General features: G+C 40.0%; 1 protein-coding gene across 6 annotated transcripts in view; it reads right to left on the reverse strand.

Moving 5' to 3' along the window:
• The window catches only part of THSD7B (thrombospondin type 1 domain containing 7B), a 395,032-nt gene that overhangs the window by 215,923 nt on the left and 166,416 nt on the right, over positions 1 to 12,693 (reverse strand). For all 6 annotated transcript variants that reach the window (XM_054070664.1, XM_054070665.1, XM_054070666.1 and 3 more), the window contains one exon: positions 3,062 to 3,854. In XM_054070664.1, coding sequence (XP_053926639.1) covers positions 3,062 to 3,854 — 793 coding nt within the window. The remainder of the gene's footprint in view (positions 1 to 3,061; positions 3,855 to 12,693) is intronic.

Here is a 12,693-nt window from a genome sequence, read left to right on the forward strand (position 1 = left end):
GATCAGACACCAGTAAATTAAACAACTTCGATAATAAATTAGGCAACTTTGCCATTGCAAATGAATTTGGAGGTGAGATGAGCACACCTTTTCAGTCCTCATGTAGCCTTTGACATGTTGGAGGTGGTTAGCTGACTACTCCCATTATGCCCACCTGGAGTACTGTGTCCAGTTCTGGAATCCTCAACATAAGAAGGATATGGAACTGTTGGAACGGGTCCAGAGGAGGGCTACAAACATGATCAGAGGGCTGGAGCACCTCCCATATGAGGACAGGCTGAGAGAGCTGGGGTTGTTCAGCCTGGAGAAGAGAAGGCTCAGGGGAGACCTTATAGTGACCTTCCAGTACCTGAAGGGACTACAGGAAAGCTGGAGAGGGACTATTCATAAAGGCTTGTGGGGATAGGACCAGGGGGAATGGGTATAAACTGGAGAGGGGCAGATTTAGACTGGACATAAGGAGGAATTTTTTCACTCTGTAAGTGGTGAGGCCCTGGCACAGGTTGCCCAGGGAAGCTGTGGCTGCCCCATCCCTGGAGGTGTTCAAGGCCAGGTTGGATGGGCAAGCCTGAGCCAGCGGGAGGTGTCCCTGCCCATGGCAGGGAGGTTGGAACTAGATGATCTTTAAGGTCCCTTCCAACCCAAACTATTCTAAGATTCTGTGATCCACTGCTTTCTCCAAGAATCAGGTAGTGGCAAGAGGCAGGGTGGTGGCAAAGCCCTGGCAGACCAACGCCTCAGAGTCCACCATTAAAACACATCTTAGGATGTTCTCTTCTCTTGTCTCCGTTTTCCAAATATCTAATTTGTATCTCTCATTAGTGCTTACTCCATGGTGTAAATCAAAATCATAGAATCATAGAATCACCAGGTTGGAAAGGACCCACTGGAAATGGGAAACCTCGGCCAGGAAAATTAATAAAAAAAAAAGCACAAATAAGGCGTTTCTTTCCTGTTTTACAGCAGACACTTGGCTACCTGCCAAACCCCGCTACAGGGCTGTGCAAATGCATTTACTCGTCTTTATCAGCAGCCAAAATATCATCTCTCTTGTAAAGCGACATCTGAAAGATCGGTTCCATTCTTCAGAAGGAAAGCAGCAAATACACTGCACAGCAAAACAAAGAGGACATTAACAGAGGATGCTTAAAGGGAGTTGTCGTCAGGGTTATTTGATATCAGTGATATCCCAGCCCTGGAAATAAACACAGACTGGGTTTTTCGGCTGGATTTTTAGGTTTGGATTTTAGGTCCCAAAGGAGAAAGGAAAAGCAGGTGACTATCTGGACACCGTAAAATGACGTGACCTTTCGTCTTCTATTCAATCAATGAGCTTTCCTCTTGTATTTGGAGTTAGAGTAAGGGATGGATCAGGCTCAGCTGTCTGCAGTAAACCTGAGGCACAGCCTCAGCAGAAAGTCTACCAGGAGGCAGCTAATGGAGCTCTCAAAAAAGAGGGCTAGATCAGCAAAAAACCCAGAAAGGAGCAAGGAAAAGACAGCCCGCAAAGGGGCAGAGTCACCAAAATCTAAAGCTCCTGGGACCCTCTGCACTGTCATCCAGAAATTCAATGCATAACTCATACAGTAGCACAAGAAAGATAAAATATTTGTAAAAACACTGTTTTCCATTCCCCATTCTTACAGGGAATACAGCAGGAAGTGTGTGAGGGCAGAGTGAGTGAAATTTTAACAAAGTCAGGATTCCCTTCCCAGAGCTTCACATAAGGAAAGAGATACAAGAAGAACAGATAACATGTGTTAGAAGTCATAAACCTGCTGCTGGTCACGCAGTGCCATAAATCACGAGTGAGCCCACTAACATCAAGTGGCTACATGAGCACAGTATCTGTATGTTTAGAACCAGCATATATTTAGAGACAAGTAATAAAGTCAAGATGTTAGAAGCTGCTGGAAGAGTTCACAAAGCTTGACTTTCATCCAGACAGCTAACGAAAAACATACTTTGCTACAGGTGTAACAGGAGGGGGGAAGAAAAAGGCTAGAATGTGTATTTTCACCTCAGTATGTGCACAAAACCACTGCAGACATTAACAGGAGTAGAGAATTGGATGTAAAATAATCCCTTCTCTCTGCCATTTGAGTTTGCGCCAGGTGCCAGGAGCTATAGGTGACTGAGAAACAGATTGATTTCTGCAAAATTTAGGAGCAGGATTTTTGAAGAACTTCTAATATCCTTGAAAAATAGAACACAAGATGTTCTCCAGAAATCTTGGCTTTCTCCAAACTCAATCAATTTCTCAGTCATCTATAGCTTCTGGCACCTACCCAAATCCAGCCTGAAGTCAAATGGCAGAGCTTAGATACCTTAAATTTAAATGCGACAAATGGAGAGAATAAGTCTTTCTATTATTTACTGCACATTACTATAACCTTCACATGTGAATTACAGCAAAGCACCCTACACAGACTAAGAGAAATTGTTAGATAAAACATGTAAGGACAAGGAAGAAAAGCAATTCATGTCTCTCATCACCGTCAAAGAGTTACACTCGGATGGGAAGGCTCCTCAGTAAGTAGAAGGACAATCACAGGTTTGCACATTGACCTATCCTTCGAAGAAAAATGTTCTAGCATATTCGCACAGTCAAACTTTTCAGATTTATTTTATGCAGTGTTTATTTGTAAGAAATAAGGAGCTTAAGATGGTGCAATTTTAGCCTCTTCTGCCAAATATATGCAGTACAAGACTGAGAATGAAGTCTCCCTCTCCCACTGCCAGGGCCCAGCAACACTACAAAGTGATATATAATTCCATTTCCTCAGTGTTTCCTCAAAACAACACAAAAAAATATAGAAGAGAATTATTAAAAACATAAAATGAATTAAACAGCCACAAATCGTAGAAGTACGCAAAATCTTCAGCATATGTCGGCTTTTCAAGAAGGGAATTAAATCAAAAAAAGACCATAAAAAAACACATAGAAATTTGCATTTAAAACTCAGGAACAGGAGTACATTTGGTCTGGTGCTGCCACGCAAAGCAAGCACTCTGTCAAACAAGTCCACTGGGGATGAAACAAAAGCAAAAGCACTCTTACCTCAGCGCTGCATTTTTTCCATCGCTCCTTACACACCTGACCTGCCTGGTTTGGTAACCAATCTCCACCTCCCCAGGACGATGCGGGGGGTTGTAGCCTTGAAGTCCTGACGTGCTCCGCTCTCCAGAGTCCAAACCAAAATCCGACATAGTCCTCCCTGCTTGGTCAATAGCTTCAGGATGGGAAAGCTGGCACTCACCCCAAGACCCAACTCTGAGGCTGAAGGTGTTCTCCTCCTCAAGAGGGCAGGCAGGAGTACCACAGGTTCTGGATTCGGTCAGATTTGGGCACGGGGCACCCCCATAGAGAGGAGGAGCGATGACCACCCGTGTGCGGTGCTGCAAGCTTTTGGCACAGCCCGTGCCACACTCAGACCAGCTGGAGAACTCGGACACGACACAGTCCCGTGGGCAGGGCACCAGGCAGGCTTGTTCGGCAGGTGGCTGCGGCATGAAATACTCACATATTTCGTTGGCAACAACAGTTCTGTTCAGCTTCTGGAGGCAGCGGACTCTCCGGTGCTGCAACCCGTGCTGCGCGGTGACGCAAGTCCCAGCTCCCACCTCAACACCAGCAAAGGGGACAAGCCCACATGTGTCCCATCCTGAAACTTCCCACTCGAACAGCTCTAGGTGCCAGTCACAGACTTTAAAGCACCTCCTCTGGCTTTCTGGTTTGTCCTTCTGGTTGCAGTTTGCGTGGTATGTTGTCCAGCCCTCCACGTGGGTGCACCAGATGGCCCGGCTCCGAACGCCACCCAAGCCACAGTCACCTACACACCGGCCCCAGTGACCTGCAAAAGAGGGGATGTTTAGAAATACCATGCAATACTCTCGCCACGGATCTGTCCTGATGTTCAAACCAATGCCCGGCCACGTATTAAAAGGTAATAATTGGTAATAAAAGGTCCCTAAAACTGGTTAAGTGCTTCCTAAAGGCTGCAACTCATTTCTTTTCCCAGTGTCCTCCCATCACTAGAGATCAACTACTTGCAGAAACTTGGTGGTAAAAGATAGTACTTTTCAATGCCTCACAACATGTCAAATTAAAGGTAGGTCAGGCAGACTTCTGTAGCAGTAAAATGCATCCCAAAGCCTGAGGAAATATGAATACTTAACTTCACTTGTAAAATGAATATAAAAATGATCACAGAGGAACAATAATCTAATAGGAAAAGAAAATCAAGTTAGATAAGAGGGAAACCATCTTAATAGAGCAATTAGTCAATGGAATAAACTGCAATGGGAAGCAGCTGAATCATCATCCATGGTGATAAAACGGTGAGGATAAATCCCATGAATATAAGAACAAATTCTTAATAGGAATCTGAAATACAGAAATTGACTTTATGTGACAGTGTATGTACTGCAGGATAGGTCCTGCAGGGTACCACTCTGAGGGCAGAGCCCCGGGAGCAAAGACGATACCTCACGTGCATCAATTTCTAAATTACCCCGGCCTGTAGGTCGAGCAAACCATTTCCATTTGCAGCACATGGCACTAGAGGAGATGGTGAAGCTAGTCATTCAGGAAGAGAAATGAAACTAAAATTAAACCCTGCGAGGTCATTTTTAGTTCTGGAGCACGTAAACATAGATGTGTAATCCTATGAACCTTATTTGAGGATTTGCAAGTGAACATAATCACACAAGGCTAAATAGAAAGATTTTTCTGTGACAATATTAGACAAAAATCCACCAAGCCAAAAAATAATGTGAGGGTTATAAAGTACAAAACTGCTTACAAACTGAAAAGGTGGAGAAAAGCACAGGGGCTGAATCTTAACATATTACAGGGATTTTGATGATCATGTCTCAAGAGGCTCTCATCTCGTTTCCGAGTTTAAAAACTTTCCAATATCTCATAACAAACCCATTTCACTTGGTAAGAACACTGCATACATAATTCTCACTTGAAAACACACTGCAACTACCCTATTTTTTTTACCTTTTTCAAGACAGACAATGAACTTACAATAAATAGATCAACTTATAGTAACAAATGTTACTCCAGTCAAGTTGTTATCAAATTGACTTTAAAATACCAGAATCAGTTATATGCTTACACTACAAAACCAAACACACACATGAAAACCAAAAACGGCCTCATAATGGCTGCAAGTATAATAGCCTCTATTTCATTCAGCTGATGGCACTTTTGTTGGTAATCCCATCACTCTTTCTTCATCAACAGAGAACTTAATCCTCCAGAGTCAGGGGGCTGACATTGCATAAGAAAAAAAAGAACAAATGAATCAAAAATCATGTTCTTCTTTCATTGTTAATAAAGGAGAAAAAGCAAACAGGAACTGGATATAGCCAAGCTTGTCCTCTAACATCCCACGCTGTTGACACGTCCCTTCTGTGGGCGCTCCTCCTCCCTCAACCTTGAGGCTGAGATTGCAACTCTGCCCTCAGTCTGGCATCTTTTCCCAGGGTGGACAGGTAGGAGGCAAGAAGGGTTTTCAGAGTTGTCAGGGTTTAGACATCTCCAGCTTTTGTTGAATCCTTCAGCTATGTGAAAAATCTTTGTCCCTTGTATGCCTCTGTTTTCACACCGCAAGGTAAGGACTCAGCCGTGACAGATATCTTGAACAGGAAAAGGCAGCATCAAACTATACTGTGCTCTACAAGCTGTACAGGCTTTTCAATGGGATTCAAGGTGCTTAAAAACTAAATGTTGGAAAAAGATAATCTTTAACTATTCTTTTGAAGTTCACTTACATTAAGAGGTCCATCGATAATTTAACTGTTCATCCTTGATACTTCACCTTGATTTAAAAGAATATTCTTATAGAAATGCCAACAAGATTCAAACCCAGACATCAGATTATGTCATCTCACTAAAAATAATAGTCAAAACTCAAGCCTGAAGTACTAGGTGGCTTTTTATTAACAGAGAAAAGTAACTAGCTCAGAGACAAAGCATCACAACACAATAGGATCATAAGCTTATTTCAACATTCATTTCTCTGAAGGAGCTCGGCAAAGGCAGTTTAATGTTTTGAGATGTGGAAGCTCCAGCGCAGGAAAAGTTTGGGCTTTAGCACACTTTTTAAAGCAAAAATTCATGGGTAATATTGCTTCAGTTCAGCATAGTGCATTATAGTACTTTAGTCATCAATGGGAGCTTGAAACACATTACACCAATTAAGGATTAACTACTTATTTCTTAGGACAGCAAATAGCATTAAAAAGAGCATTAACCCTCCCCACGGAGCAATACAACGCAATCATAGCGGAGGACTAGGCAAATTACACTCAGCAAACCTACCATTGCTCTTTCACTACTGCACAGAGCTCATCTCGTTAGTACTTTTTAAAGATTTCTGGGTGTTACTCGTCAACTACTCTATGTAATAGCTGCAGATTTACCAATCCCTACATTAACAGAATAGAGAGAGAAAGAGCAGAAGCCCTAGCAAGAAGTGGTCATTATTTAATGTCAGATGCAAATTTAGAATGAAAAATTACCCCCAAAAAAAGTAAAAACTCAAAAGTAATTACACTATCGTTAGACACATCACAATTTGCAATTATTCTCTGGCAAATATGCTAAAAATGTAGCCTGCTCTTGGCATACCAAAAAAAAAAAAAAGCATAAAAAACAAGGTTAAAAATTAGATGCAAATCCTATTACCATAGATTTTTTTTTCACTTCCTGATGATCTCTTCAGGACACGGCAGTAAACTTATCCACAATGTTTCATGGCTTAGTTAAATATCCTGTTCTGTAGCTTAAATGAGAAGAAGGATGTAAATACTTCGTAGTCATTAGAATTTAATTATTTTTAGAAGAGTCACATTAAATTTACACTTTCCTTCAAATAATGAGTCAACTAAAAGAAACATCTCAGCACAGTGTGAATAATATTAACTACATTTTATGAAAAACCCACTGGAATCTAGGCATCAAATCCAGAATTTCAGAAAGATATTTTATAAGTTCCATTTTGGAATGGAAGACAATTGATAATTGAAGCAGAAGACTAAATAAAATGAAATACAGTCCACAGTGATCTGTCTGTAAAAAGCACAAAAACACCAAGGCAAAGTATGGATACCATCCATCTCCTAACCATTGCATCCTGATCAGATACTGGATGAATATTTGATCTCATCATAGCAGGACGCAGGTGGGAAAATGAGAGACAGGGGACATATGTTGAAACAGAGGAGCTCCAAGATGGATGTAAGGAAAGACCTCCTCACTATGAGGATAACTCTAGGAACAGGCTGTCTCAACAGACAGCAGAAAACTGCCTTGGAGGTTTTCAAGATCTGACTGAACAAAGACCTGGGCCTTCTGGTATGAATCCAACATTGACTCTGCTCTGAGCAGAAGGTTCAACCAGATGACCTCCCATGGTCCTTTCCAACCTGGATTACTCTATTGAAGGAGCATCTAACTGAATGTAAGTCTTTGTCCACTAGGAATTCTTGCCATGCCAAGAAAAGGTTTTCACTAAAAAAATACCACTGAGATCTGCAAAGTACTAAGGAGACTGCAATAGCACAAATAAATCCATTAGTCAAGCAAAGTAAGAGAAATTTATTCAAATTATTATGTCAAAAAATAAAAAGTCAAGCAAAACTTGTTTGACCTGTATAAAAATTGTAGGAGACAGTGTGATGCCTTTGTTTATGGAAAACTGTAAACAAAGACATCCTATTGTCTCTTACAAGACATCTATAACACCACAGGTATAATGACACTAAAGGCACTAATAAGTCACTCTACCAAAGAAAAACTACACTTTATTCTGTTTGCCATCTTTTGTCAGACAGAGAATACCATACAATCACCCCATACATCTTATCTAATCCCATTAAAGCATGCAATAACACTGCAATTGTAGTTTATTTGATGTAATGCGCACTGATTTGCCTTTCCTCCCTGCAACACCTACCTACAATTATGCAATAATTATGTCTGAAAGGATACAGCGGCATCTGCTCTTTGACACACAGGTCACACAAGCATAAGGCAAGCAGGCGATTCAGATAATAATTACATATTACAGACACAATGAAACACCACTAAACATCAAATTTGAAATAGGAATCCCAATAAGAGATGCTTAATAAGTATGTTATTGCTTAATAAGAATTGCTGCAATAATTATGCTGCTTAATGTGACACATAACTTGATTGCAACCCTTTCACCATCTCAGAATTCATTCAACAATAAGTTTCTTCCACAATTATACTGTCCTTGTGATAACGTACTAATTTGCAAACTTAGGGCAAGATTAGCAATCAGTTAAATGAAGTATTGTGTTAGTAATTTATTTCAAACAGGTAATAGATCTCATCCAATTCACATCTGACACATAAGATAGTGAAAGAACACTGAAAAAAATTAATAGACAATCACTGCAACAGTCCTCCACTTTTTCTTTCAGTTTAAGTATCAAATTTAGGAGCAATTGTTCTATACTTTAGCAATTTAGTTTTAAACAGAATATACTAATTCTTAGACAAAGATCTCAAATATCATAACAGAGACATAAGGCTTCTTTAATGCCTGGCTGAGGAATGACTCCACCAGCCGCAATCGTAACTTCAGAAGATCACTGCAGTGTTCACGTTAATTGAATGCTTCTGTTTGAAATGTCATATAACCACTTTTGATGTCATTCTAGCATCCTTCCGCCAGAGCATGTTTATATGAAATGGAAGGCTCCAACGCATTCTGTGATTCCTGGGAACAGATAACAACTGACTCAGACAACATATGAACTTTAATCGTAACAGCATTAAAACCAATTAATCTTAACTATTAGCAACTGCAGAAAAAAAATAAGTTCGACTGAATTGGTTTCCTCACAATTGGTTAATTTATGGGAAGTTTTTATGAGATTCATATAATTTTTATGTAATTTTATGAGAATTACATATTTTTATGAGACTTCAAGGTGTGTTTATTAATTATGAAGCAAATTGTCACAGATCACATGAACTATCACATATTTCATCGACACTATTTTTTTCAACACAATGCAAAGATGCTCAATATTAATATTTTGTATTAGTTAGACAAATATATCTCTATGCTGATGAACACTGTATCATTTCCATATCATGCTCTCTCCATGTCAGTGTATTTGGTCCATTCACATCTTTTCTTGCAAATTGAAAAGACTAAAATATCTGTACAGAGTCATAGAATCATCAAATGGTTTGAGTTGGAAAAGAATCATAGAATCATAGAATCATAGAATCATAGAATCATAGAATCAGCTTCTCTTCCTTGCCCATACTTAACTGCCTCGATTATTTAGCTATTTATTATTAACAGCAATTCAGTAAAACACCTTCTCCTCTAACGTGTATGAAAGATGCTATACAAAACAAAAGACCATTGTACCGCTTGCAGTCTGTCACACAAGGGATATAAAATTCCTCTGATTCCTGGGATTAATTTTAAATACCTGCAGCATATTTTTAAACTTTCATGACCTACACAAATGAGTAATTCAGCAGCTTAGTTATTCATCTTCTTTTCAATCTGAGTAAACGTGAAGTTTAGTGACTTATAGCCATGCAGCAGTTTGTTCCAATTTTACATTTCAGGTTTTTGCCTTATTATCCACACGCGGTAACACTCAAGACACACTCCAGCAAGAAAGACATTCTGCAGCAAAATGTAATGAAGACTGCTGTTTATGAAAATTCAGTGATTTACTAACCCCTTGGCACTTGAAGGCAGGGCTCCTCAATATTAAGCACTAATGTAAACTGCATTAGCTGAGCTACTCCATCATGTGCCCACACCTCAGAGGCAGCCCAGGGAAAAAGATTCTTTTCTTTCAACTCTTGGTTAAAAGAGAAAAAAAAACCCCACACATACCAAAACGTTTCTGTAATACTCATCTGACACATTCTCAGGGTTCGTGAGAACAGATTTCTTGCCTTGATAGCAGCTGACATTAGGAGATGAGGCCATAATGTATATAAATTTACATATACTATAAAAACAAAAAGTATAAATAGATGTTATCAGTGGATTACAGCTATGAGTACTTTACTGCATATCAGATTAAAAACAACTCAGAACTGGATTATAGATAGTTATAATCAAACTCTGACCTTTTCAAAATTCCAAACATCTATGAAAACCAATTCCTTTTAAAACATAACAGCCTTTATAAGGTGTTTGTAAATGTGACCTTAATAGAAAATGCAGCTGAAAAATGTTACTTCAGTCACTCCACCTTGACTTCGGGGTTTTTATTTCCCAGTAGAAACCATTATTTCCCTGCGAAAAACACCCAGAATCAATACAAGACTGGTTACAAAGCACCTTCTGCAAGTGCCCAGCATGCTGGCAGGGAACCAGAGGAAAGACATGGGTGGTGCTGGGCACCCACCTCCACGATACCTTCTTCTGATCCCCACCAGCCTTCTCTTAAAGTATGTTTAAATCTCCTCTCTAGTCTATAGTAAAGCTCAGACCCCTTCAAGCACAACCAAGTAAGAGGTTAAGGAGGTGTATTCTGCTATTTGAAGGGAAGCAGAAGGGAGTTTGATACACTTGCGAGCGGGATTATTTCGTATCAGCAAGCTTCGCACACGTTTTTTTCTGCTTTTCCATACCTTGACTTCCCCTTGCAGCCCTACATGTAGGGAGTTACTCCAAGTCATTTTTCCAGTATGCAAAGCCCAGGTTTCACACCAGATTCACCTTCCTCCTAATATCCCAGCCATGGGTAGGATCCCTGCAGAGGCGGATACACTCACATCTGGAAGAGATCACCTCATCTACATCTCTACATCGAATCTTATCAAACAACATCAATATCAGCACTAACAGACTCCTGAAGAAACCACACCAGGAAACTCGCTGCCAAAGGTTCACTGCTCGAAGACAGGGCATTTGGTACAGCTGCGGGGGAAGCACTGGCAGTGGTTCAACATCTGCTTCATATTTGAGTTCTAAGACACAAAGAGAATTCTTCTTTTAGTTCTGCAATAATTCGTTACCTGGCAAACACAAAAGATACTGCCACCCCTTCTTCCGCATTGTGACAACTGCAGTTTCTAATTTTCTTACTCTTTCATGAAGCTTACAATGTATTTATTCATTGAAATAAAAGCAACGTTCTGGGGGTTTTTTTAAACTTTAAATATTTAAATTTTTTTTCCCTCACAAAAAAAAAAAAAAAGTTTCACAGAAAAAGTTGTGAAATAATACAGCGATCTGCACACCTGCAGAACTTTTCTGAAGTACCAAAATTTACTTCACACAAATGTATGCATTCTTCTCCAGATATTTTAAGGGAAAACTACATTTTTTCTGCTCATCTTCATGTCATTCCCAACTTACATGTTTTATAACCCACTACGGCACAGAAGCCAGAATACTTTCTCAGATATTATGGCGATCAATGGTAAAGGAATTGCGATCCAGAACTGCACACCAACGTGCTACCAAGTCTGGCTTGGGTTAAATGTTGGAATTGCATTAATTCTCCCTCAGTGTCTTAAAGAGCTGATACGTGCACCCCTACAGAAGTGTTACGGTGGGTTATTCTCCAGGTGGGACCTCAGATGAGCCCCACCTGGGGCAGCCCTTCTTCTGCCCATGGGTACTCTCTTTGCTCTGGAGCAGAAGTGGGGTGGCCCAGAGGTCTTGGAACAGAAAAGGCAGATGGTAAAAACAGACATCACGTAGAAATAATTTCTCAACCACGTGAGCCAGGCAGTCATTATTCTGAATAAGCATTATAAAAGAGCTATACAAGGGGCAGGATTTCCCATGGTGCTCAAACTGCTACTAATTAGTATTTCTGCAGAGATGGAGAACACTGATGATAACAATTCCCTGGCAACAGATAGCATAATTAATTCATGTGAAAAGTACTATTTTTAAATGTGTGCACAATCGATTTTATAAAAACTGGACAGAGGTTATTGCAGAACTATACAAATGGCTTTTAGTGGGCATTTTCTCTTTCTTTTCCACTGCACAGTCCATACTTAATTATCCACATTTAATTACTTATAATTAAATTTCCAATTACCCTAGGCACACTTAAATGCTCCAAATTCTAGAGGAAAAGTATTTTAGAAAAGCACAATTCTCTGCAATATTTGTGCAAGAATAAACAGTACAAGCAGGTATGCCAAAGTTTGGAACCTAAGTGTTCTCCAGCAGTAAATGAATCTGCTCGTCTCGCAGAGGCTGTGAGCACAGGCTGCCGACAGGAGGAACGGCAAAGCGTTGAGCAGCGTCTAATCAATCTAAGAGGACCAAAGAGCTTAAGTTTCCACACAGCGTAAATCAAGATGAAGGGCTTAAGATGCAAGTGGTTTTCACTTCAAGGAAGAATGACAGGCATACAGCTAATACTAAAAAAAAAGCCAAAAATAAACACACACATAAAAAAAAAAGCTTGCACAGAAACAACAAACAAAAAACCCACCAACCTCCCAAAAGCTAACTGAATCCAACTCACAGAAATCCAATTTGGTGGGGCAGTGGGGGAACTAATGTAAAAGAAAGGCAACGACAAAGACACTAATTTTCAAATTGAAGTAATCTCCCATCACATCATAAATTCAGCTTCTTGATTGCAAGGTCCAGAAGAACAGAATAATGACAATACTTCAGTTTGCACTCAGAGAAC

Source organism: Cuculus canorus, chromosome 6 (genome assembly GCF_017976375.1).
Source record: "Cuculus canorus isolate bCucCan1 chromosome 6, bCucCan1.pri, whole genome shotgun sequence".
In the NCBI taxonomy this organism is placed as follows: Eukaryota; Metazoa; Chordata; class Aves; order Cuculiformes; family Cuculidae; genus Cuculus; species Cuculus canorus.